We start from the raw sequence: 26,837 nt of genomic DNA, 5'->3' as shown, positions 1-26,837 counted from the left end.
AGTCAAACATTGCCGGCCGGGCTTTCTTCTTAAATAGCTTAACTTCTAGATTGTCTAAAATCTCTGTTTCAAAACTACCATGTGGGGGCCATTGCAAAACACCATCCTTTTTAGTGTAGTGGACCCATACTTCATTATAAGTAATAGGGCCCACTCCGTGTTTAGAATAGAGCTCATAAGTCGGAGTTCCAACCGGAGGTATCGGACATGAATCCTCCAATCGGGAATCCCTGTTACTACCACAAACAAACCAATTACCAAATTTACCAAGACCAGGCATCTTGCTCACTAGTCTGGTTTCAAACTTCAAAGGGAATCAAAAAATGATACACTCGTAAATATACAAGCCCTTCGGCTTTGGGTACTGCAGCAACCAAATCAAAACCGAGGAACCAGACAAAGTCTTGGGAGCGACCCACTTATACTTAACCAAATATCTGTCACGCCACCAGAAGACCGTCTATCGTCTCGCTTTACAAACATCAATCGGAGGGTCCAAGACAAGGCGACAGTCAGGGCAGCAGTCCTTCGTAGCCGTTGGAAAGCGAGAAGCCTCGCAGAAAAGACCTTCGGTCCACGTCGACATGCAGGGGTCGATGAAGTGGGGGCCCTCCTCCAGAGTTTCCTCACGTGGCTCCCCGCAATCTTCGGGCTTGGACCGGTACCACTGAAGTCGTCCCACGTTGGCCGCGCCAACTGAAGAACTGGGATTTCAAGTACCCAGCGGCGCCAGGGACACGCCCAAAGTCCTCTGGGTTCCATTGCCTTGGTATACAGAGACACGGAATACTTCTAGGTGGAGTCAGAGATCAAATTTATTAGCTGCAGCTAGTAGCAGAAATCCCAGCAATACCACACGGTGTACAACTCAAGAAACTGCTCAATTTTACTAAGGCGACACATGCCTATTTATACACAAAAAGGTACATTTAAAATGCACGCCCCTGCACCGAAATTCAACCAATAGAAAATACATGACATCACACAGCATCATATAGTAAAGCTCATTTTACAGTGTCCCAACCCACAAGTTAATATTTAGGCATATCTAAATAATAATCTGGAAGGCCCAGACAAACCCTTAATTGAAAGCGTAACCCATGAAATGAAGAAACAGTAAAGAAAAGTAGTTTCAGATAATGTGCAAGATAACAGAAACGTAAAGAAACTTAAAAGTTAACAAATGTCTTGAATGGTGATTGGCAAAGTGGATAACGATCTTGCAGGGAAATTGGCTTGGCAGGGTCAATTCCAGGTGAAAGGCCAGCTTCTGAAATTAACTCCAGCGCACGAAGGAAACCTTAGTTAATGTACACATGACCCACAAAAGGTCAGACTGCTTTGCTCGCAGACTAACTTCTGAGGCCTACGTAAAAGGCAACACCAGATGGCAGTCACGACGCATGGCAAAAATCCATGTTTAGAAAAGAAAGTTGTGCACTTTAAAAGCATGCAAAATCACAGAACCTCAATGCTTACTAATTCTAAAAAGAGTGGGTACAAGTGCTGAGCTTTTTTTGTAAATTTTATTGAAATTATTGCTGATAAAATGTATGGTCGGGAGATAGGACTTACTGACCACTGGGCTTTGCATGGGTTGTAAATTGTTCAAGAAGATTATTCATATTATGCCTGATTTCCATGCAGATTGGTGCACCTTGCAGAGTTTATTGAATGTAATCTTGTTTTCTAGGGGAGGTCAATGCACATTTCGCAAGATTGGTGGCATATATATTCCTATGCAAACTATTACAATTTAGCAGATAGCTTAATTGGCAACACTTTGAGGCTTTTATTTGACCTTTTGAGGTGGATCAAGGTGCAATTGTTTATACAACCCTCGAAAGGGGTCTGCGAATGACTAATCAAATAGTTCTTTTGTTGAGTATTAACAAGAAGTTTCATATTCTTTGTTTGCTTTGGGTTAAAAAACATCCCTTTTATAACCTCTTTCATATAGAACAATTGTGAGGTCTTGGTCAGAAATAGCACCTTGATTATTGACTGATTTATACTGGATGGAGAGATAAACATAGGACGAATGAAAGAGTTGGTGTTAATAGGTGTGGTGCTATGGATGAAAGTTTTCAATCCATGTACAACGAAATTAATGGTTTTCCAAAATGACTGCATATGTGGTAAACACTTATTATGTTCAGCTGGGTGCATGTGGATGCATGTGAGATATATTTTATGCATTAAAAGGTATTTGGTTTCAATGGGGCAGAATGCAATTAGGGGTCTGGCTTGTGAATGAGGATTTGAAGAGAATCCAGGTGGACATAAAAAAGTAGCTTTCAATGTTGTCTAGATCTTCATTTGCGTTGCTTTGGAATCAGAATGATTATAGCATGTTTGAAGGAAGAAAAGACGACCTTCTGGATGAAAAAGCACATTATGTTGATTGTGTTACTAAAGAACACTTAGTCATATGAATGGGTGGGAGAATGTGCTGGGATCTTCTGGGAAGTAGGGGTGAAAGAGATGTTAAGATATTATTTACAGCAATGTGAGCTGCAGATGAGAGTTTGATCAAAGGCAAGAAGTCAATTATTTTAATAATTTCATAAATCTAGGGAGAAATAAATAGTTGCAGTTTAACACACAGTAGAGTTTGAAAATAAAAGTAGCAAGAGGATTATGTTAGATAAATGCCTTCAAATGGATTGAAGATGGAAAAGGTCAGATTGATGCTATGCATCCAGTTGCTGAGTGTTTGTGGGCAAAAAGGCAAGGCAATGCAGAGACTGGAGGAGTTTCTTTTTTCGTCAAGCTGGTTCAATAGGTGAGAGTTGTTGATAAACATGTAAAAACAAACTCATAGAGATGATGAAAAAAGAAAGGAGTTAAAGGTATATTTTCAAATGTGTAAGTGAGAAAAAGAGAGTCAAAGGGTTCACTGATGGTCAGTGAATAGAATGTAGAGGACTATTGACTCAGCTGAGACGGAAAGTGAGACTGTTTCGAACCTGTCTACGATCCCTAACTGCTGCACAGTTGATGGCCAATGGTGTGAAAAGCTGCTAAGAAATGTAAGAGGACTAGTACATAAACACCACCTGAAGCCGATACAGATCATCAGAGGACAATATTGATGCTTCTTTCAGGAGTAAGAGAAGATGACAGCTTTACTCTGCTCCATATCTAGGCTATACACAAAGAGGTAACCCTACTTGCAGCCCAAGAAAAATAAATGATATCTAGAAATGTTACAGAAATATTATTTTTCTATAGCAGGGCGTTAGAGGTTTTGAAGGGTACCATGTATAGAAAAATATGAGACCAGTGATTTGGTAGATGAACTCTAATTAATCAAATTAATGGGAAATTAGTGAAACAGTGGTAGTTAATTAGTGCACTTAGATAACTGTAAATTGAATGTAGTCATCTTTTTAAAAAAACAATCAATCATCTTTACAGGGCAAGCAAGGACCGAAAGGAGAGGCGGGTTTGACGGTGAGTGACTGCTTGTAGTTTTTTAAACACTGTTACTATAGTCAAATGTAGACAGAACTTTGATGTCTGAAATTACAGATACAGTCATTAAATAGCACTGGCTATAAGACGATACACTATTGCCCCAGAATTTGAATTCAGTCAGATGTACAAAATGTCCCAGAAACAGATCATTTAATGTATTCCCTTTTTCAATAAATTCTTCAGCATAACATCCTTAAACTGCCCTAGCATTAAGAGATGGCGGTATGGAAAGATCATGCCATTGAATTAGAACAAGTATTGGCAACCAATAGGTTAACCTGCATTTTGATTCTTGAAACGTTAAGAAAAAGCCTGCTCCAATTAAATACAACACAAAAAAGATGTATATGGTGCAGCTAGGAGATAAATAATTTAATGTGTGATGATTCAATGTACCTGTTAGATGTGAAATAGTCCCTCATGCATTGTAAAGCAAGCACTCCAAAGATGGAGGAAGGATACACAAAACAACCAAATAACATCAGGTTAGAGGGAAAGACTCCTAAGGGTGGAGCTAAAGCCCACTCTATAGATATTTGAACTCATTGGTAACAATAGAATTTGCAGACGGCTGTGCCATCTTGCCTGACCCACAAAAGGTCTTATACCCATACTGATTTTTGTAAAAACACCTCAGAGTCTTTAATTGACTCCATAAACCATTATTATAGTAGATGTGACTGCAGCACCTCGTTATTCATGGAATCTCAAAAGTACATGAATAATCCTCTGTCGAGATGTAAATGTATTAAAGAGATCCAAGAAATCACAAACATTTCTCCAGGGGGAAATACAGGCATTTGGATACAACCACATAGACAGCAGCCACCAAGGAAATTAATACACACCTGCTTTTCTTAGTAAAATCTCTGCACGTCTTCTTTTCCTAAGTAGCAGGAGAAGGTTATAAGGGGGGCTTTTATAAAGCAAATAAACCGGTGGTGCAGGTGCAACTAGAGTTAATTATACATGTGAACAGTGGATTAGGGAGGGGGCAGTAGATACATTGCAGGCATTATTGAGATCAGTAATCATTTCATTTGTAATTTTGGGGAATTTTAATGCCCTCATCACTTTGAATCTGTAACAGCAATAGTTCTAAGAAGGCAGTTTATTTGCTATCACTCATCTGTTGCAGCTTTTATCTGTTATTAATCCCTCAGTTAGAAAAAACTTTGGGGAATAATTCAATAGCTCGATAACACCCAAAACTTTGATTAGGAATGTAGGAGACAAAATCGAAAGCAAGCAGACATATGATTATATGTATTCTCATTTTCACAGAGAGAAGACATCATTAAACTGATTAAAGAGATCTGTGGTAAGTTTGTGTGATGGTCCCTTTATTTTATGCGTTCAGATGTATCTCAAGGCTGTAGAGTTCCAAAATCTAGGACATTGTGTTTTAATATTCCTCATGTATCAAGTGGGCGGATAGGAATAACTTGATCCAGCAGACAGAGGTGTTCAGAAATGCTTGATTTCAGTACCAGGAATTAGGAGATTACTTGTGCCGTCATACCATAAAGAATTGTTTTTTCAGATGTATCTCCTTGCTTGGGGTACAGGTATATGAGGACCTTCCTGTGTGACCACACCCTTTCTTTAAGTGCCACCCATGCTGGGCCAGGTGGGATGGCCATATGAGAAACGGGGAACTTAAAGTGTGCTGTCATAGATGGAGACCTTCTCATACCTCCCATCCCTAACGTGTTGCTTGAATGAGCTACATTGAGATCTTTTATGGCCTTATATACTGTTTGCTGCTGTAGTGAAATAATGTTCCTAGGTATTGTATCTCGCAGTATTCTTAGTTTCTCATCCGAATCATTTGTAAAGCCTTGGCCATTTACTCACTAGGTGCTCTAGAATGAATTGTTTGGGCCCATCATTAAATGCAAATTGTTTGGGGAGAAACACAAAACCTTCCTTGGGGAGGGTGAAGCTTACTTGCTACACTTACTCGCTTGGTGCAATGTAACTATGATAATAACACTTTTCCAGCGCTGCTTTAGGCTCCCTGGTCCTGCATCCACAACTTGGGTATTTTGATAGAATACCACCTAAGAATGGATTTGAGGCAGGAGTAGGGTGTGCCACTTACAAATGTATTGATTTTTCCCACTGGAGTGATCCTAAAGCAGTGCTTAATTTGTAAAATAATAGGTGCCAGGGCTCTGACCAGGAGGCCACTGCAGCTTGCAGCTTGCACCGCCGATTGCCCTTGTCATTGCTGCCAAAACAACTACCAACCATCTCTCTCACATGTAAATGAAACAGTTCAGATTATTTCAGGTCACCAAAGCTAAATGAATGACTGGGGAGGTAGGTATTAGCAATTTTAGTGTATATTGTATTCTTAAACAACTGTTTTTCTGCTCATCTCTAAATTAGATGAGCAGCGCCACCATCTGGTAGAATGTTCTTACTATGGGGTTGACAATTAGGTGCCAGTGCCGAGCACCGGAAACCAATTAAGTGCCGGTGCTGAGCACCGGAAAGCACCGACTCAAATGAAGCACTGTCTTAAAGATTTGTCATTCCTTTATTTTTTGCAAAGGTCAAATTTTGGCAGCTGCTTGTAAGTTAAGGAACAGTTCATAGAGGCCAATTTAAGAATTAGCATAAGCACATACCTCACTTGTGCTAAAAATGCTGGTCCCTTATCCACCCAGGGAATTTATTTCAAGGTTCACTCATCAATTCTCAGAATGGTGATTCCTTCCACAATCAGAGATTGTGATTGCCCCAAAGAAGGTTTCTCGTGTGAATCCTACTCAGAAATCTCGAAGGCCCACCTTTGTCTGGTAAGGGCTCCTACTCCTAAGAGATTGTACTCTCACTTGGCCAGGAGATCCACTTCAGAATGGATGTGTACAGTAAATAGCTATTACAATTCTTTTTATAAACTGGATGAATAACTTTTCCATAATGTCATAAGCAATGAAGACAGTGATAGTGCATAAAGCACTTGCTGCTAGTTATGTTTACAGTATTAACAATAACAAGCTGTATTGCTAGTTTCACTTAGCTTTTCACCCTTCTAATGTAGAAAACTGTTTGCCTTTGGGTCAAGGTAATAATTTCAACTGTTACATTACAGTGGTTTAAAGCTGGAGGTCTTCAGCCATGAGCACCACATTCCTGCTATATTTGTATAAGTATATGACTTATTGTTCCAGGGAATTCAATAGTTGACACACAGCATGCTGAGATATAGGCTTTTATTCCCAGTTAATGAATAATGTAAGAATTTGTATGAGCTTATACCCCACTACAATATACAAAACAGGGTTACGTTTGATGGGAAAGTGAGAAATGTATGCACAAGTGCTCATTGATTAAGTAACTATTAACATCCATTTGTCATTGCTCCTGCAGGTTGTGGTGTCAAGTGCAAGGAAATACCCATGGAGCTTGTGTTTGTCATTGACAGCTCTGAAAGTGTGGGACCAGAAAACTTTGAGATTGTAAAAGACTTTGTGACAGCTCTGGTGGAAAGAGTGACTGTAGGGAGAAACTCCACCAGAGTTGGCCTTGTGCTGTACAGTGCAGAAGTGCAGATAGAATTTGGGCTGAACAGGTATGCCACTCAAGAAGAAGTGAAGCAGGCCATAAGAAAGATGCAGTATATGGGAGAAGGGACATACACGGCAACTGCCATCCACAATGCCAACAAGAAAGCATTCTTTGGTGCCAGGACTGGTGTAAGGAAGGTGGCCATAGTTCTGACAGATGGACAAACGGACAAGAGAGAGACAATAAAGCTTGACATGGCCGTACGGGAGGCGCATGCAGCCAACATTGAGATGTACGCTATTGGAATCGTGAACACGTCAGACCCCACGCAAGCTGAATTTCTGCGAGAGTTGAATTTGATAGCATCTGATCCTGACCAGGAGCACATGTATCTGATCGACGACTTCAACACTCTTCCTGGTAAGTCATAGGTCATTTTTACACAGATTTAAAAAATTCATCAAAACAAAAAAACAGATAAATCAGCAAACTGTTTTCAATTCTGTCATGGGAGCAAATTGCTCTTTCAACAAAACAGATCTGTTTTTAAGAAGAGGAACTTCCTTAGAATTCACAAACTGAGGAAGAAACAGAAATGTCATATTATGCTAATTTCTACAAAGAAAAGCTTAAAGGAAAAACCACTAAATTAACGAAAATAGATTTCTGAAATGTATTGCCAATAAGGCTTTTTGTCAGAATATACTGAAAATACATTGTGTATTTTTTTAGAAGGAGTAGTTTTTAATAATTACTCCAAATCATGGAATGCCCATCTTCACCTTTATCAGTAAGGTGTGTATTTTATGTATTACAGCTCATTATTAATGGCACAGGTTTTCATTTGCAATCTTACCTCAAGCAAGACTGGGGGAGAGCAAGATTATCATGGAATATGAGACTGACAGGAGGCAATCTGGTAAACAACATGTCCCCCAATATCTGTAGAGTTTACACAGACTTTGAGTCACTGGCAGTGCATCTCACCATTTTGGGATGACATGTTCATTGAGCCATTGGCAACACATCTTGCCATCTGTAGGGATTACTCGTTTATCAAGAACTGGCAGCACAACTTTTCATTTTTAGGGTTTATGTATTCAAAGAGCCATTGGCAGCACATATTTACTTCTGTAGGGATTGCACCAGAAAATGAGTAGCACACAGAGATGGGTTCTTCCAGGATTGGCCTATCCTCAAAGCCTTGGTGAGAAGTAATGGACCAAGCATCTTATCCATGTCGCAGAACAGATTTTGGACCTAACATTCCGAAGGATAAGTGCAGAACTCTGCATACATGCTAGATTAACATGATGCCAGGGCCCAATAAAAGTTAGCATACCAGCTCCACATGCAGTATGAAATTCACAGCAGAGTGCATGCACATTACTATGTAAGAGGGTGGTGATGGACGGAGCATCTGAATCAATCAAACACTCACATACCATGTAAGAGACATTCCCAACCCAAGATGATGAGTGTTGAATTAAAAAAATAGAAGATCGCAAGTAAAGGTAGTTTAATAGTGCCTTAGAAGAGAGAGGGATCCAAAGTACAGTATCAGGGTAACAGTGCTTGAAACGCAAAGACCTAAATATCTTAGCTTCAGAAAATGGGCATTAACTTTACAGTATCATATAAATCCATTGGTGAACAGCATAGGCGGAGGGAAGAGAGGGCGGATGGCGGAGAACCCATCAACCATCTGGGCTCAAAAATCAAGTGGATAATCATAAGCTATGAAAATGATTAAGTGGAAGAAAATTGCTGAGGGGATAACAACCAACTGGCTTGTCTGTGGTACACATGCACCTAACTCCCCAAACCATTTTTGCTATGCAGGCTATACTCCAGAGCTTTGCTCTGCAACCTGGAGCAACCAGTGAAATAGTTGAAAGAATGACAGACCTTACCAGTCTAATCCACTAAATAATTGTGCTGAGGTGGACTTGCAGATGGCCTGTTGCAACCTTCTCCAAAGCCTCTGCCAAGAAAGGACTTTAACTAGTAACAGAGTCTGTGTAGTGGCCAACCTTTTAGTAATTGCACCACCAACACTTTTTTAAGGCGTAAACGCATTGTTTGTAAAAGTAGGTTTTAAGAAATGTTGAAATGGCAGGGGCAAAAAGTACTGATTCTTTCCACAACATGTATAACAGGCATAGCTCACTTGGATATGTAGAACTAGGTACTATTCATTGTAGATACTGTTGTGTTGCCCACTGCGCTTCATAGACATGCAAAGTTCCTCATGAACACAGACACTTCATGATAGTTTGTCCCTACAGAGACAACAAAGGACCTGCAATCATCTGAATAGTGCCAATCGAAATGATGCGTCTAATTTACTGATAAGTCTATATACTATTGAAGTATCTTCATTTTTGGGTCTGGCTGAGAATGCAACTCTCTGCAAGGTGTGTCTATACTATATGCATAGAAAAGGCTTTGGTTCTACCTAGTGGAATATTAGTCACTCACTTCATGTAATTGGATATTTAGTGTATCATTCCACCTTCCAGGAAGAGTTAACATTAGAATGCATGAGGTGCTATTTTACATCTGAAAAGTGCACTCAATAATCAAGCTTTTTGTTAATTCTTTACTTTTATTTTTTACACAGAAAATAATCATTTTTTTCGAAAGGTTTTCCCAACATTTAAGTTTTACTTTGTTGAGCAGCACTTATGCATGCAACACATGTAAATATAATTTATGAATGCTTCTGTTCATATGCGTTGACATGCTAAAATCAGGCCGTTTTGTCTTTGCCAGTGCTTATCTTTAATGTAGAGAAAATCTAGTTCACAATGATTTCCTTTGCTGCTAATGGTCTTTTGGATGCATAGCACAATTAGCCATTTAGTGAAAGACCTTTGAAGTAAGAATAATATTTAGTCAGCACATTGAGATATGTAATATGACCACAGTAAGTACAGTCCACGTTGCCCACGTATCACTAAAACAGAATACAGGTAAAATAAAAACACTCTATGTGTCTACCCTATATCTGCTTTTCCTGGTGGTGTGTTGTGATAAGAACACTAGGACCCAGAAGCACGGAAATTGAACAGGAAGTGAGGCAAGAAAAAGCAATGGTCTAATGCAGGGCGTCATAGGGTCCAGGACAGAAAGGTTGGCGTTAAGCTCCTCAAAATTGAGAGAAATCATGTGCCAGAGACAATGAGTCATGTTCATAATAGAACAAACAATGCATGCAGCAATAAACTGTATTTAGGCAGTGGGAAGTGTAAATGGCGACTGCAGAATGCAAACTTCCTACTTCTTGACAGAGGCGTTCTTGATCTACAAAATGTTGCGAGATGGGTCAAGGGGGGCACTGGTAAATAACTCTGTAGTAAAGATCAGTGCTCCAGTCAACCCTTCATTTCCCTTACAGAAACCCCCAACTCTGTGGAGGACAGACATGTGAAGTATCAGCTGTTCAATGATAGGCGAATCTACCTCCCCACTCGGGTGTCTTATGTTGTTCATATCCTCTCAGTCAAAAGATTAGTACAATTAACGACGCCCACAGGATTCTCTTGGCACATTGGGGCTCTAACAAAATTCCATACTACAGACAATGGCTCCACCAACTTTGGACTATATTAGGCTTGGAACGGTTGTCAATGCCAGCTAGCATAGACCCCTCAACTTATGCGAAAATATGGTCCCCATTTATCAATATTCTGTCTAAGGAATTCAAAGAGCTGTCCTGCCCGGCATACCTCTGCATCCTCAAGTTAGTGCTGTCTGCTTAGAGTGGTTCCAGGACACCATAGTGTGGCTGCCCTGTAGCGAGATGGTCTTCACCGTTTTTTTTATTGGTTTTTTTACACATATTCTGTCGGGCTTCCTCGGAAGGAGGGGGTGGAAGGGGTGGGGGTTCTCTGTTTAAATGTGTTAGCCTTTTGTTAATTTGTTTGTAATCATTTGAGCAAAGACCATGTTGCTACTACACACAGCAAATCGTAGGCCTCGGAATTGCTATTCCCCACTGGGTACATTGAATAACCTTGGCAAGTTTCGCTCTTTGAAGTTTCCACCTACGTGGCTGGCCCATTTGGGTTGTAGGTGACATGCTGTGTATCTCTCCTCACCCAGAAGCTCCTCAGTTAACGCCTCAGGTACAGTTTGATATTATGCATTCGACCTCTTTTGCCGGCCAAGATGGAGTTGTTTGCTTTTTGCTATGTGACTTACCTGCTTCATTTTTTATTCTAATAAAAAGATTGAATCCTGAAAGATTAGTACAAATACGTTCATGAAATTAGTTGTCTGCCTTTTGTACAACTTGTCATGCGCCTAAACAATATTTTGTGATATTTATTTTTTAAGCTTTGCAGTCAAAATTGGTTCACCAGTTTTGTGAAGATGAAAACGGAGCCCTGATTTTTAATCGAATTGGGAACGGCATGCTTCCCAATGCAGTGCCTTTACCGCCAGGAGGACAGATTCCAGTGCTTCCCATTGTTCCTAAACTAAGTGACAATATTGTGCCGTTACCCGTAGCCCCAGAAGTGCCAGGAAGAACCGAAATCTTTGTCAATCCTGTCCGACCAGTAATTCCGGTATGATCAATTGCTTTCTGGCATATAAATTAACTCAGAATTGTCATTATTTGCTGTGAGAAAATGTATACTTTGATTGTATGAAACAGTTTTATTTACAATTGACTTAAGTATGTACGAAGTGCTTATAGAAGTAGATTGGTATTTTAAAATACAAACTTACTTGAGAAGTAGTGCAGTGCTTTTCAAAAGAATGGGGATTATTCTAAATCGTGTACAAAGGAGAACACGTGGAGCGGATTGGGCCAAGGTATTGGATCAGATGAGTACCAGAGATGGTAGGTATTGAATACGTCCACAATATAATTTCTGCTGGTAAATCGCTATTAGAAATCAAATGATGGTGTGTTAAGTGGCGGCTGGTGACATTTGAAAGTGGTGCTCCTTAAAATTATTGGCGTACTGCACTGTGGCGAGCTAGCGTAGTGAACGAGCCCGAACAATCTACAGGGGTTCGGGGGGCGGGGGGGATTCTCCTCCCGAGACAATTTGGAAAAAAGAGTGGACAAATGGTGCATTTTCAAGCAAATTTGAGAAAGCAGGAAGGTTGATAAAGCAATTTTGAAAGTGCAATTATTACATTAATAAAGAGATGTCATAGAACAACATAGGAAGCTATATAAAACTGCAAAAAAGGCCCTACTGTCCCATTCAAAGTACAATAGTGCTGGAGTGCTATACTGCCTCATTCAAAGCACAGTGACGCTTGAGTGTGATACTGTCCCATTCAACACACAGTAGCACTGGAATGCCCTAGAGTCCCAATCAAAGTCCACTAGCACCAGAGCTCTCAACTGTCCCATTCAAAGCACATTAGCCATGGAGAGCGCTACTGTCCCACTGAAAGTACAGTTGCACTGATGAGAAGCGCCTTACTTTCCTATTTAAATCATAGTAGCGCTGGAAAACTCATCTGTTCTACTCAAATCATTATAACCCTGGAGTGCGCTTCCACCCTATTCGAAGCACAGTTACACTGAAGTCCTCTACTGTTCAATTCAAAATACAGCAACCCTGGCGTGTCCTACTATCTCCTTCAAAATACTGTAGCTCTGGGGTGCCCTACTATCCCTCCGAAAGTACAACTGCACTGGTGAGAATTGCCCAACGGTTCCATTTAAAGCAAAGCAGCACTGGAGTGCCGAACTGCCCCACTGAAAGTACAAAAGCACTAATGAGAAATGCCCTTCTGTCTCATGCAAAGCTCTGTAGCGCTGGAAAGCCCTTCAGTTCTTTTCAAAGCACAGTAACGCAGGTGTGCACTAATTTCACATTCAAAGCCCACTACCCTGATAAAGGAGCTCAAACCCCTACAATGTGCTCTAGCGCTCTACAGATAGCTGCATTTTCTTTTTTTATTTAAATGCCATTACTATAGCAGTGCTACGGATGCCTGTTTTCATTATGAGAGGGCCTTCTGTCATTCCATATTTAACATGTGGACCACAATTACAAGGTAGGTTCCTAGCAGCACTCGTTGGCAATGAAGATGGCAGCTTCATTGAAAGGAAGAGTTTTCCATATAGCATTGCTGAAAATGTATATCACGGTTCATCTGAATTAACACGTGGTTTGAGGTACGAAAAGGAGATGGAGTTAGTTTTACCTAAAAAGTGGCAGTGTAACAGCAAGATTGTTATTAGTAGCAACTGTGCTGTTAATAGGCCTTCATGTTACTTTCACTTTTGAGATGAGTTAGGGTGAGAAGCTTCCAGAAGTATTGTTTTGTATAATTTACCCATAGTAAGTAAAATAATTGCGCATGACCTACATTATGAGATTACTTTTAGGAGATATTTAAAAGACGAAATAGTAAATAAAAATAATTCCACCTCAGGTCACACACACACACAACATTCTAATTTGTTAAAAGTACATTTGTCATCCAGGAGGTTGCACCGACTACACGTGGATCTGGAAGGCAGCCTGACAGAGCCGGCCCTCATCCAGTCTAATCTCTATAGCAGATTGCCTCACCCAGACTGAGAAATACACATGGGGACATCTGCGAGCTGGCCATTGACACGATTGGCGAAGCTCAGCGAGGACCACCTTAAGTGAGCAGCCAAAGCTGAAATTACACATGACCTCCATGCCCATACCAAACACAACCCTGCTCTGCCCTTACTGCTACAGTGATAATAACTCCGATACATGGTGGGGCATATTTCTGAACAAAAAATAAATTCCATTAATGGAATTTATAGCCCAAACACATTCCCCTACACTGGACATTCTAGGGTATCATATAATCTCATACATATAATGAAACGATTAATCCCAACATTTCCAGAAGCCCGTCAGACTGGGGTCTGCTATTACACTTGTTAGAGAAATCAACCCCTAAACCTCTTATAACTCGTATTTATACTATAACATACTGCGCTGCGCAACTTCAGAACCAGAGGGTTAAGCCTGCACACTGTGGTCCATAGACATAAGTAATGAAAACACTGACAAATAATGATCCTTTTGCTGTGTGATTGCTAAAGAAAGTTCTTTGAATGGGAAATAGACGATAGACTTATTTATTATAAATACCAGCACAGGATGTACTATATTCCCGTAAGCATGTTGAAGTGCCGCATATTGGCAGGGTCTAAATGCAGCGGATGTGCTGCCTCTGGATCAGATAGATTTCTTGCACTTGGCGTGCTCCTGCCCAACATCTGCAACATCTCGATCTCAGGTAATTCACACGCTAGAGCTAGTGATAGATAAAATAATTCCTATGTCTCCCATGATGGCACTGCTGGGTGTAGCCTTGATACGGTCGGAGGCGGGTGGCCTTGAAGTGGGGTGGCAGGGGGGCACCCAAATTTCAAAGCTAGCCAAAGGACATGATAATGTGCAGCGAACTGGCGGATCTCTATGCCGACACGTTACCGCCTACTTTTAGGTTGACAGACTTAAGGGGCCTTCTCCGTGACTACGTGGCTAGCTTGGACACGATTGGAAAATCAAGTTAAAAAAACTGGCATGCCGCCTTATGTAAGTGAAATGAGAGAGCACCTCTGTACAGCGTGACAGCTAGTCTGTAAGGATATTGGGGTTCTCTACAACACCCAGACTGCGGGGTGCTAGTTGATGGGGATGCTTATTCTACATAATGCGTAATTGTGTACACAACAAACTGCAATTCCAGTGTGCTGACATGTGCTGTAATGTAGTTGAGCAACTGTCCGTTATGGTTGTAAAAGCGAAAATTCAATCTAAAAAATGTAGCATCAATCAGAGCACCGAGGACCAACATTAGACAACTGGGCACAATAAGACTATGGAACCAAGGGGAAATCGAGCCACACTGCTGCCGGGAAACCTACCTGCCAGACGCTCTTCTGCCTTCCTGCACCTGGGTCCCTGATGCTGTAGGTCTCGCCGCCGCCGCGTTCTCCATTCCTCGTGGCTGGTGGCGGCTGGAGACTACAGCTCCCAGAGGGCAGTGCGACCACTTCCGGCCACTTCCTGCCGCTGCGCGCCTGGAGGCGCTACTTTAGCAGGACGCTCCCTCGGTGGAGCGGGGAAATCGAGCCACACTGCTGCCGGGAAACCTACCTGCCAGACGCTCTTCTGCCTTCCTGCCCCTGGGTCCCTGACGCTGTAGGTCTCGCCGCCGCCGCGTTCTCCATTTCTCGCGGCTGGTGGCGGCTGGAGACTACAGCTCCCAGAGGGCAGTGCGACCACTTCCGGCCACTTCCTGCCGCTGCGCGCCTGGAGGCGCTACTTTAGCAGGACGCTCCCTCGGTGGAGCGGGGAAATCGAGCCACACTGCTGCCGGGAAACCTACCTGCCAGACGCTCTTCTGCCTTCCTGCCCCTGGGTCCCTGACGCTGTAGGTCTCGCCGCCGCCGCGTTCTCCATTCCTCGCGGCTGGTGGCGGCTGGAGACTACAGCTCCCAGAGGGCAGTGCGACCACTTCCGGCCACTTCCTGCCGCTGCGCGCCTGGAGGCGCTACTTTAGCAGGACGCTCCCTCGGTGGAGCGGGGAAATCGAGCCACACTGCTGCCGGGAAACCTACCTGCCAGACGCTCTTCTGCCTTCCTGCCCCTGGGTCCCTGACGCTGTAGGTCTCGCCGCCGCCGCGTTCTCCATTCCTCGCGGCTGGTGGCGGCTGGAGACTACAGCTCCCAGAGGGCAGTGCGACCACTTCCGGCCACTTCCTGCCGCTGCGCGCCTGGAGGCGCTACTTTAGCAGGACGCTCCCTCGGTGGAGCGGGGAAATCGAGCCACACTGCTGCCGGGAAACCTACCTGCCAGACGCTCTTCTGCCTTCCTGCCCCTGGGTCCCTGACGCTGTAGGTCTCGCCGCCGCCGCGTTCTCCATTCCTCGCGGCTGGTGGCGGCTGGAGACTACAGCTCCCAGAGGGCAGTGCGACCACTTCCGGCCACTTCCTGCCGCTGCGCGCCTGGAGGCGCTACTTTAGCAGGACGCTCCCTCCGCGTCGCGGGACGCGCGCGGGCAGCAGCGCCGGGCTAAGCCCGGGCAAAGGGCGGGCCCTCTGAGGTCATCAGTGGTCGGGCGGGCCACCCCACAAGCATCTCCTTCGTAAGGTTTGCCTCTTATCAGGTAAATAGAATGGGTGATCGCACGGACATAAGTAACTCTGCTGATGCCCCCATCCAGGAAATAGATACTTCATTTTCAATATTAACTTCTTTTGAGACATTAATTGATACCGCGTTCAATGAAATTGTCGAAACTGAAAGAAGGTTTTCTATGGGCCCTATGAACACTAATCAACCACACGCCACGAGTTGCCTAAAAGTCAACACTCACATTAATCCGGAGGTTAGAGTGGTTAAACCATCACATTCTGTTGTCACTGTGCCCACTGTTCTGGACGATGAAAATACCGTTATATACACAGCCCCAGAAATAGCCCCTGACTCTACATTAGAACCTACATCTGCGGAGGCTATCAACAAGGTATCTGATAATGCTGCTGCTAAGAGAAAGAGGGCTCCTGTGAAATTATCTCACAATAAAAGGAAGCAGCCATTAAGGAGTGTAAACCAACCAACACCACAAAGTATGTGGACTAGGGAGAAGAAACAGAAATTAAATCAACGAATTGTATCTGCCCAGGATCAATCTCATCTGGGTGATGTTGTAGTCATAAATAACGAAGATTCAAATTGTATGTCTTGTTCAACCCAGACTGAGTTCCCCAATGTAAACAACACAAATGGTCATTACTCTAAATCAGAGGGGAATCTTATTGAGACCATCGCAGATACTATTTTTAAACAGCTCGAAGGTCAAATTAATAAACAATTTAATAATATTTTTAAAAGACTTGACAGACTGGAAAACCTAATTAAAAATGATGATGCCAAAAGAAAAGGTACAGTGAGCTTGGATAAAATAAGAGTAGAACGTTTGTTAAAGGACCTGGAATCCACCACTCGTGTTCTTACTAGGGGGGACCAGGTCATTAATAGGGATAAGGAACCACAGGTTGCTACCCATTTATCACCATCTATTACATCTGCGGTTATCCAATGTAACAGCACAAGAGGTGGCAACCAGTCTGTTCCCTCAACTAAATCCTCTTTGCTTCCAAGTATCGCTACCAGTGTTTCTGACAAATCCTCCGTTTCCCCTATTGTTGTAACTGGCTCATCCACAGCAATTAACAATAGTATTTCACCGGCAGGCATTACCACAATGCAGAAAGCCGCCCCAGATCCCAGCCAGCGCTATAATAAGATCACACATGAAGACACTAGGCCTATTAAACACCAAGGGCCTGCCTTACACCTTCCACCTGAGGCTTGTCCTTATGTTTTAGTTCTGGCTGGTATCCCATCCCTTAGGGAAGGCCAAGGAGAATCGTGGGTCCAACTGCACAATAAGTGTATAGACTGGCTAGCAAAGCATAAGGGGGTGGGCTATGACATTTCTAAAGAGATTCTGTCCACAAGACGAGTAACCTGGGTCGGTCCTCTACTCAAAAACATTAATGGGGACTGCATTGTAATTAACTTTAGAAACCCGGGAACTGCAAAATTTCTGTTGAACAGAACCTCTGCTCGACACGGCCCATCTACTGTGGTGAAACCCCTACCGTTAAATTATTTCTACCGTCCCCCACACAAAATGATGCAGCCCCCACCGGTTTTCCCCTTACACAATAGGTTTGCAATATTTCAGGATTTGGAATCTTTGGATTGACTGCCTCCCACTACCACTGAACCGATTCCTGTGTGTTCGGTTATCGATCGGTCAGTGGAAACATTTCCTGAGGTGCCTCTGTCGACATCTAACACCTTTTTATCTGGTATATCATGTGAACAACAAGGGCTCATTACATTAACATCCGTTCCAGTTTCTGAACAGGGCCCTTGCTCTAGGCCAGATAATATTTTAAAAATTCTTAGTTGGAATATTGCCGGGCTGAAGGCAAAGATGGAAATTACCTCTTGGAAAGATTGGGTTAACTGTCATGACATATTAATGTTCCAAGAAACCTGGTGCACAGTTGATTTGTTATTTGAGGGGTATACCTGCCATAATAAGATCGTTCCAGTTCCTCCGTTTGGTCGTCCTAGCGGTGGATTATCAATCTGGATAAAGATTACTGCGGAAGTCAAAGTTGAGAACCTGCTAACAAATTGCACTAGTTTTATGGCATTATCGTATACTCAGAGGACAAGACTATGTTTAATCAACTTTTATAATAATGACTTTTTGTCCCTACCAAACCCCAATTTTATTCTTTTGTTTGATTTTATTGATGAAATTATGGATGGTCAGAAATTTGGGAAATTTGATGGTATCTGCCTAGGAGGGGACTTTAATGCCCATATACATTCAAGAAACCTCCCTTGTAAAAGAGGAACAGAACTATCAAATTTTCTAACAACTAGAGACCTTGTAAATTGTATGGAACATGTAGGTATGGAGGATAGTACCGCCCCATTTTCCACTTTTATTGGTCATGGGGGTGGTACTACAATTGATTATGTTTTTGTTTCACCTCCTGTCGCTAATGCTCTAATAAGGGCTGAAGTTGTATGTAAAATTTATAGCGACCATTACCCAATTGTTATTCACCTATTACTTTTGAGGGGTAAGTGCATACGAAAAGAAATAGGTGCTAAAAACTTGAAGGTTGCAACTGATAAATTGAGGGTAATTTGGAAGGGCGTGGATAACCGGGGAATCCTAGCTGAAATTATTAAAAAATATCCAGTTTTGATCGAAAATTGTCTCACCATTGATGACCATGGGGTTAACATAATTACGTTATTTTCTGAACTCTGTTCCGTAATAAAAGGTGAGATCTCCAGACCAGCTTCTAGTAAAGCTGTGGAAACACCTAGATGGTTCGATGCCCTCTGTTCCAAAGCAAACAGGAACTTGAGAGCTGCCCTTAAAGCTGAACCAAGGGACCTACCACAAATAAGATTGCTCAGAACAGAGTACAAACGTACCCTACGAACTAGATCAAATGAACTGCTTAAATCCCACTGGGGCTCCCTGGCACGCTCAGCCGAATTGAAAGATACCACAGGGTTTTGGAAAGAGGTAAAGGAGATAAGATCTATAGGCTCTAATCTAACGGAGATTAACTGTAACATCACTGGCCTTGTCTGGATGGAACATTTTGCAAAAATTTATGCAACTCCAGATACTCCTCCTTTGACTCTATTACCCTTAAACCCACTTAATATTTCTGTATCTGAGGTTGAGGATGCAATATTAGAAAGCGCTGGAAATAAAGCGCCCGGCCCTGACGGCCTCTCAATTGACCAGTTGAAGTGTGAGCCCGTTTTTTGGGCTCCACTGCTATGTAATGTTTTTAATAATTTAACAAATGGGCAAATTCCAGAAACATGGTCCTGCAGCACAATCGTTCCAATTTTCAAAAAGGGTGACAGACTGGACCCGGGGTGTTACCGCCCCATTTCATTAATTGATAATACTTTGAAAGTTCTGGGGCGGATCATATTTAAAAGGATTAGAACTTGGGCTGACGAGAATAAGATCTTACATCCCAGTCAGCTTGGCTTCCGTAGTGGCGTTGGAACGGTGGAACAATGCCTAAACCTGAATCTGATTATGGCGAAATATAACATTGCCAAGAAATCCCCTCTATATTTTGGATTCATGGATTTGAGTTCCGCTTTTGATTTTGTTAACCGTTCCCGCCTTTGGTCCACCCTTCTTGAGTATGGTTTAGACGATTATTTGGTCCACTTTTTAGCTTTTTTACACCGTGACTTAAAAGCACGTGTGCGCATAAATCAATCTGGCGAAGTTTCTGATGACATTAGTATCGGTAGGGGGGTCAGACAAGGGTGTGTGCTGGCCCCCCTCCTGTTTATCTTGTATATTAATAATTTAAGCGGCGCCCTGAGTATTTTAACAAAAGATGTACCTCATGTAAATGGAGTCCCAATACCTACCCTTCTTTATGCTGACGATGCGGTCCTGATGGGCCGCACCCCGAAGGCACTCCGCATTTTAATTTCCGGATTTGTTCTTTTTATGGCCGATTTAGGCTTGACAACTAATTTTAAAAAATCATTAATCATGAGCTGCGGTCCTAAGAATTATAAAATTGCCGAGATCAAATCAGGGTCAAATGTTTTGAAAAGTACCAGTACCTTCCCATATCTGGGGTTGTTGTTCTCAAACACTGGTACATGGCATGCACATGTATCTTATGCTAGGAATAAGTTGGGCAAGGCTATAAATTGTGTCACTTCTTTGAGACAACCCAACTATGCTGACGTAATCACACCACTGGTTAAGATCTATCAAACTCAATGTATGCCAACTGGTACCTATGGCGCCGAGGTCTGGGGCTACACAAAATGCTCCCACATTCAAATGGAAGAAAACCGGTTTTGCCGGAAGGTGCTCGGCGGGGTTATCTGTTCCCCTAACTATGTATGCCACAATGAGTTAAATATTTCATACATAGAAGATTTTGTAAGATCGAGACCTGTACTCTTCTGGCTAAAGCTATGGAATAACCCGGCTGCCATTTTGACCCGTGAAATAATTTTAGATTGTCTAAAATGCGATAGGGCAAACTGCATACCATGGTTAAAAGCGGTAAAAGATTGCCTTGAAAGTGTAGGGCAGGGTTCTCTGTTTTCCACACCGAGTTTAATAAACCGCTCCCATAAGACTATTATTCTTAGGGCACTGTATGATTTGTATAGAGGAGAACGTGAAGGGAAGAACTCGACTAAATGCACTGTTATTAAATATATGGGCTATTCGGAACCACACATTAAACATCCTGGTCCACCATATAGGTATTTACGTCTGCAACTTAGTAGGTGGAACAGGGGTTTACTGTTTCGTTTCCGAGACGGAAGTATAGTAAACTTACTGAACTTCCCTTTGGGTTACAATAAACATTTAGAGAGTTTGAACTGTCACTGTAACCCCAGCCTGAAACAGAGTCTTATGCATTTCCTGTTCTTTTGCGGTTTCTATAAAAAGCTCTCCGCTCATTATTTAATGCCCTACTGTAGGAAACATGAACTGACCAATTTTAAACTGGCATTAAGGTCATTTTTATTATTGGGATCGGATGAAGTTATATTCAGGGTGAGCTGCTTCCTTAAAGCAGCTGTCAGATTACGAGCCACTTTATTTACCGATGTATAATTATCGCACATTGCACTTTTTCCTATGTATTTTAATAAAATTTTAAAAACTGTATATTCTTCTTTTATAAAGATTGTTTTATGTGGACACAATGATAATGCTGCTACTACCCATCCATTTCTTAAACCATGTTGATTAGATTGTATCTTTTTAATCGTGTATTTTTAAATTGTGTATGTAGATGTTTTTATAAAAGGGACAATTCGCGTGTAAATATGAAATTGAAATTTGACTATGTCTAATCGCTTCTAGACTTGTTTTCCAGATGTCATTATGTACTGCAAAGTTTTATTGTATTTTGTTTGTACTTTTATGGATGTTTTTATTCCGAATAAAGATCTTTTGACTTGACTTGACTATGGAACCAACGACTCCGAGTCATCTGGGATTTAATTGCGTATGGACGGAGGTCGGGCTACAAATGAATTGGAACAAATCATTACTAGTTCCCCTCACGGACGCCACGAGGCACCCGAAGCTCGAATTCTCCTGGAGCAGCCCGAGTTTAAGAAACACTCGACTCGGCCTACTGCAAATATTGTTTCCGAGCAGGCAATTGCAACCCTAATTTTCTCACCGCAGTAGTAATCTGACACCGAGAGAACTGCGTGGTGCACAATAACAATTATGCAGGCCTCTCACAAATCTACTATAGTTTCTTCAGCAATTATTATGAGTAATCTTATCCGCATGTGCTCTATTTTCTACTTGAGTTTATTACAAATTCTAAGCATTTCATTGGAGAAGGAATCCACCTCAAAAAACTTAAAATATAAGAGGGAACTGAATCAACATTGTATTTTAAAAATGCAAAACATTTAGGTCCTATGGCAACCCGCATGTAAATTAGCAAATCGTGTTCAGTGCCCCTAGTGGCGCTCAACGAACCAAGCACTTTTGCACATACCATGCTGCATTTTAAACAGGGTATTTTCCTCAGGCCGTATGCTAATTTATACTTATGTAAGTAAACAGACATAGCAAACATAGATCAGGGATTCTGAAGAGCTCAAGGCACTGACCGCCTCAGCACCACTAAAGTAGTAAAACGTTAAACGCATAACCCGCAGTAAAGCTCAGCAAACAGATATAGTAATCAGATGCTAACAACGCCAATACATTTAAGGACCTAAGCACTTTAGCATTGATTAACCAGTAAGTGGTCTATGCACGCAGCACTTTATCTTCGCACAAGTTGCACTTACATAAAGCACACATTCTAACTGGCTTCAAAGCATAGAAAACCGAGATCTGTGACTTATTGAGGTTCAAGACAACACACCTCACAAGCACTAAAGTTGTATGAAGATGAATGTAAAAAGCACTTTAGTATCAGTCAAGTTGGGCGCTCTCTACTAATACAACACTTCCCATTGTTTGGTATTACACACACAACCTCATTTACCTCAGTAGTCTGGACTCTCGGTCGACATCTCTCTGATTCTTACTCCTGGATTCTGCCTCCCACAAACTGCTCTCCAGCCTGAACAAGTGGAAGCTGTCATGAATGATAGATTTTGCTCATCTTGGCCTGGCAAGCGAGTTCCTGCCATATCAGATGCTAGGATAGGGTTGGAGACGAGCCCGCCCCCTCTATCCTGCCAGCTGATAGGATATCGGGATGAAGAGTGACAAGCCCCACCGAAGCCTCGTTAGCAGACATGCTGCACTGCCCGAGGCAAGTGCTTCATGTCTGCTATGTACTGTGAATGTGCGAGGTGGGCTGAAGAATCCTCCGCCTGACTGCGGTGCCCATTTGTTGCTGGCACAATGTTGCACTTTATTTTGAAAACACAATCTTTTTCCTGCAAAGTGTAACATCATGACAGCAAGTAATTGGAGACGAGGCAGGCTTGTGCCATTTGTTAGCAGGGCGACGCCCCTGCACCCTCTATGGGCGAGCTGCCACTGGGTGGGTTAGCCTCCATGCCCAAATTTAGACACTAGCAAATGTCCTCCCAGACCACCAGGTCAGGAGAGTTCCTGACGTCTGAACCCTCGTGAAGCACTACCCACCACATTTTGGGATTTCTGTCTACCTGGCAAGGATCTCACTACCTACAGTGCATTCAGTGATGAGCTCTGTGTTTAATATTATGTAGAGCAGCATTCTGAGCCAGCACCTTTGTTTTAAATACTTGAATATATTTATGATTCTTACAAACTCGCAAAGTCAGTGTCTGTGCAAAACAAAAAATCCATGGCCCTGGCAGGAAGAGTACTTTCACACTGGAGTTGGGTGCTACTCTAAGTTGCCTGGTGGATCCGGGCAGGGTAAACCACTGAAAGTCACACTGCCATAAAGATCATGGGATGACCATCACTGTGACGAGGAGGACCAGTAGCAGAGGAGCTTCCAGGTCAGGGGTTTCTACTGGCGAAGTCAGCTAAGACACCGCTGTTGGAAACCCTGTAGTTCCACCACCTCTAAATGGGGTGGGGGGGGAAACCAGCAATTTAGAGGCTTTCTTTGTTTTTGGGGCAGATGTGCCATATCTGACAACCTCTAAATGAGGCCCTTTATCTTTTCGGTGCTACACTGAAGATCTGTAGATGTAATTTGTACCAGGGAAAGTGATGAACGGCTGCTTAACATTTTGGAAGCCATTTTCTCAATTGAAGACAACAGTATCAACCAACAGTTAAGCTGACATCGGAAGACAATAGACTCAAACTGAAGCGGGCAAAACACAGATAGTATTGCTTGAGCCATCATATTTGCTTGGCGCCCAGAATTTTTTTTTTTTATGGCATGCAGCCATTTTTTAAACTATAATCTCCAGTTGTAGTTTTGTCATGGTCATTTGAATTCCAGATGCAGCCTTTGCTCCCCTGCTGGTGCAGGGGTGAGTACTTTATTTTTCAGCTGTGTCGGTTAGTATATATATTCCTGTTTAACCCCTTTTATGAGATGGGTTAATAGGTATAGTTCTTGTGAGCTCTCGGTCTTTCTATACATGGATCTAACAGTTTACTAGAGTCCCAAGCTCAAAAGTGGTGTGGAACTTACAGTTAGACTGAAGCTCTCCTTTACACCAAGCCAGAAAAGGCAAAGACCCTATTAATGAGCTGTTAGGGACTTCTCCTGGGAGCAAACCCTTCACTGGTTTCCAGATGCACGACTTATTAATGTCAGGGGTTTCTACTTTATGTAGAATTGGCATCTATCCTTTTGTCAGACAGGTCAAATGATCTATCATGGAAGAGCATTTTGTAACGCAATATTATGTTTACATAGACATGGTATTCTACTTAGCTCAGCCAGAGTTAATATACGAAGACACAGTGCAAGACCTTGGTTCAACCCAATGTTACCTTTTGCTAATTAATATTTATAACGCAGAATGGCCTTTTGATGTTAAGGAATTCTCTGCTCTTCCCAAGGGAGCCTTAAAAAATCAGTTTAAAGGAAGACTGTGGTAAATTCTCAGACCATGTAGCTCCTCCTATTTCTTAAAGACTCCAAAACCAAAACGTTCCATGGCCTCGTTGCCATGATAGGTGTCATTGAGCGACACTGTGTATGCCGCTATGTAACTTTGCATAGTTACATAATGTCCATAGATTTGCTCTGAGCAGAATATATTTAAGAACGTTTTTCATTGAGACACCTCGTAGCAACGTTTACGCTTTCCATATATGCCACAAAATCCCTTCTATTTGGGAACAAATCCAAATTTGCAGAGGAGTAAAATGGCATGCCCTACTGCGCCAACTTGCCTTTCACAGTTTTCCATTTGAGCACTGCAGATTGTCTTTGTTCTGGGGCAAAGATGGATTCATGGCACAACACTGCCTCTGATCCAGCGTGTAGGCATGATATATCTGGACTGGAACTTCTCGATCAGACCTTTGGTGGACCGTTGATAACTAGTTTCTCTTAGACATGAATACTAGTTTTACGTTTTTGAACAATGGGGATTTAAATTCTCTGCAGGAGCTCCCTAACAATGCAGTGACCTTCAGTAATGTATGGACACTCCATCCTTTGACACTGCTTTTGCAGATTACTAAAGTAATTGATTCTCGATTACTTTTTATCATCAGCATCAAGAACCAATTTACCAATTGTGTAGAAAATGTATCAAGAGTGGTAGGATCTGCCTTTGAATGGATTAAATCCTTTCTTGAAAACAGGAGTTTTCAAATGCATTGTCCTCCATTCAAATCCTCCCCCAGGAAGCTGAGACATGGGGTTCCACAGGGCTCCAGTTTGAGCCCTACCTTGTTCAATCTCTATATGGAACCCCTGGCCCACATTGTGCAATCTTTCGGAGTGGATATTGTCACGTATGCTGACGATACCCAACTCATGATTAAACTCACGCACAATCAGGAAGATGCCACCAATTTCTCCAACTGCCTTCTGTCAGTAGCAGGTTGGATGAATAACAACTGCCTACGCCTTAACGGCGACAAAACTGAGCTTTTAGTCATCGGTAAATCCTTTTGTGACTGGTCACCTGAGTGGTGGCCAACTGAACTGGGCGCAATTCCTTCTCAATCGGAATCAGTCAGGAACCTCGGAGTTATGCTTGATGCTGATCTCTCTTTTAAACACCAGGTCAGCAAAGTCATGGGTAGATGCTACAGCATACTCAAAACTCTTCGCAAAATCCTCGACCTTCTTCCCATCAACGCTAGGAGAAGACTCATCCACGCATTAGTCACACCTCATCTTGACTACGGTAATGCCCTGCTCTTAGGTTTAAGTAAGAAAGGCTTACCCCAACTGCAGTGTGTACAAAACGCTGCTGCACGCCTGGTTCTCAATCTGCCCCGCAGAGCATCTGGGAAGTTGGCTCTGTCAAGACTTCACTGGCTCCCCATCAGGGAGCGTATTAAGTTCAAAGCGCTTTGCTTTGCCCACCGCATTGCCCAAGGAAAGGGCCCAAGATACCTGCAAAAGCTCCTTACCGTCCATCGCCCCATCCGGAACCTGAGATCGGCCGGAGCAAATCTGTTTAAACTCCCTCGCATTCGCAAGGCCAGGATGGGAGGCCGTTCCTTTAGGTTTTTGGCAAGTAAACACTGGAATGAACTGCCCATAGATCTTCGTATGGAGCCCTCAGAAACAAGATTCCGTTCAAAACTTAAAACCCATCTTTTCCCTGCCAACTACAACTAGTGTTTCTAGCTTAATTTTCCCCCTCCCTCCGGTCTTCTGCCTTCTAGGGTCTTACAGCAATTTATAGCGCGGGAACACACTGTTTTAGTGTAACCAGGCGCTCTAGAAATGGCTATATTATTATTATTATTAATTCATAAATAATTAAAAACATAAAGGCCAAAAGCATAACATTTTAAGCCCACTAATAATTCGAATTAATAGCATGAGACCTTGTTACCCATTTATAAGTGAGTCGAATAGGGATTCAAAACTTAGTAAAATGTATCATCATTGGAATGTTGTAATAAGAGCCTCTAGGTGCGAGTGATGTGAAAACTAGAATAAGAAATTAGTAACATATATGCAGTCATAAAGGTCAAGGGGTTCACCATGAAAATACATGATACAGAGTTAATGTACTCATTTTAATCTGCCTCTCCATAAAGCATTCGTAATGATGTCATGTTTTGGACACTGGCCATTTGTTAGCGACAGAGAGGTCAAGACTTGTTTTACCTTTCA

The 26,837-nt window shown here is 42.4% G+C and overlaps 1 protein-coding gene across 1 annotated transcript in view; it reads left to right on the top strand.

Moving 5' to 3' along the window:
* Nucleotides 1-26,837, top strand: part of LOC144823260 (uncharacterized) — a 277,122-nt gene that overhangs the window by 230,296 nt on the left and 19,989 nt on the right. The window contains exons 30-33 of the mRNA XM_078681614.1: nt 3,421-3,456; nt 4,765-4,801; nt 6,862-7,419; nt 11,341-11,573. Coding sequence (XP_078537740.1) covers nt 3,421-3,456; nt 4,765-4,801; nt 6,862-7,419; nt 11,341-11,573 — 864 coding nt within the window. The remainder of the gene's footprint in view (nt 1-3,420; nt 3,457-4,764; nt 4,802-6,861; nt 7,420-11,340; nt 11,574-26,837) is intronic.

This window comes from Lissotriton helveticus, chromosome 3_1 (assembly GCF_964261635.1).
Source record: "Lissotriton helveticus chromosome 3_1, aLisHel1.1, whole genome shotgun sequence".
Lineage (NCBI taxonomy): Eukaryota > Metazoa > Chordata > Amphibia > Caudata > Salamandridae > Lissotriton > Lissotriton helveticus.
The sequence above is the reverse complement of the archived record's forward strand: the minus strand, read 5'-3'. Positions and strand labels throughout refer to the sequence as shown.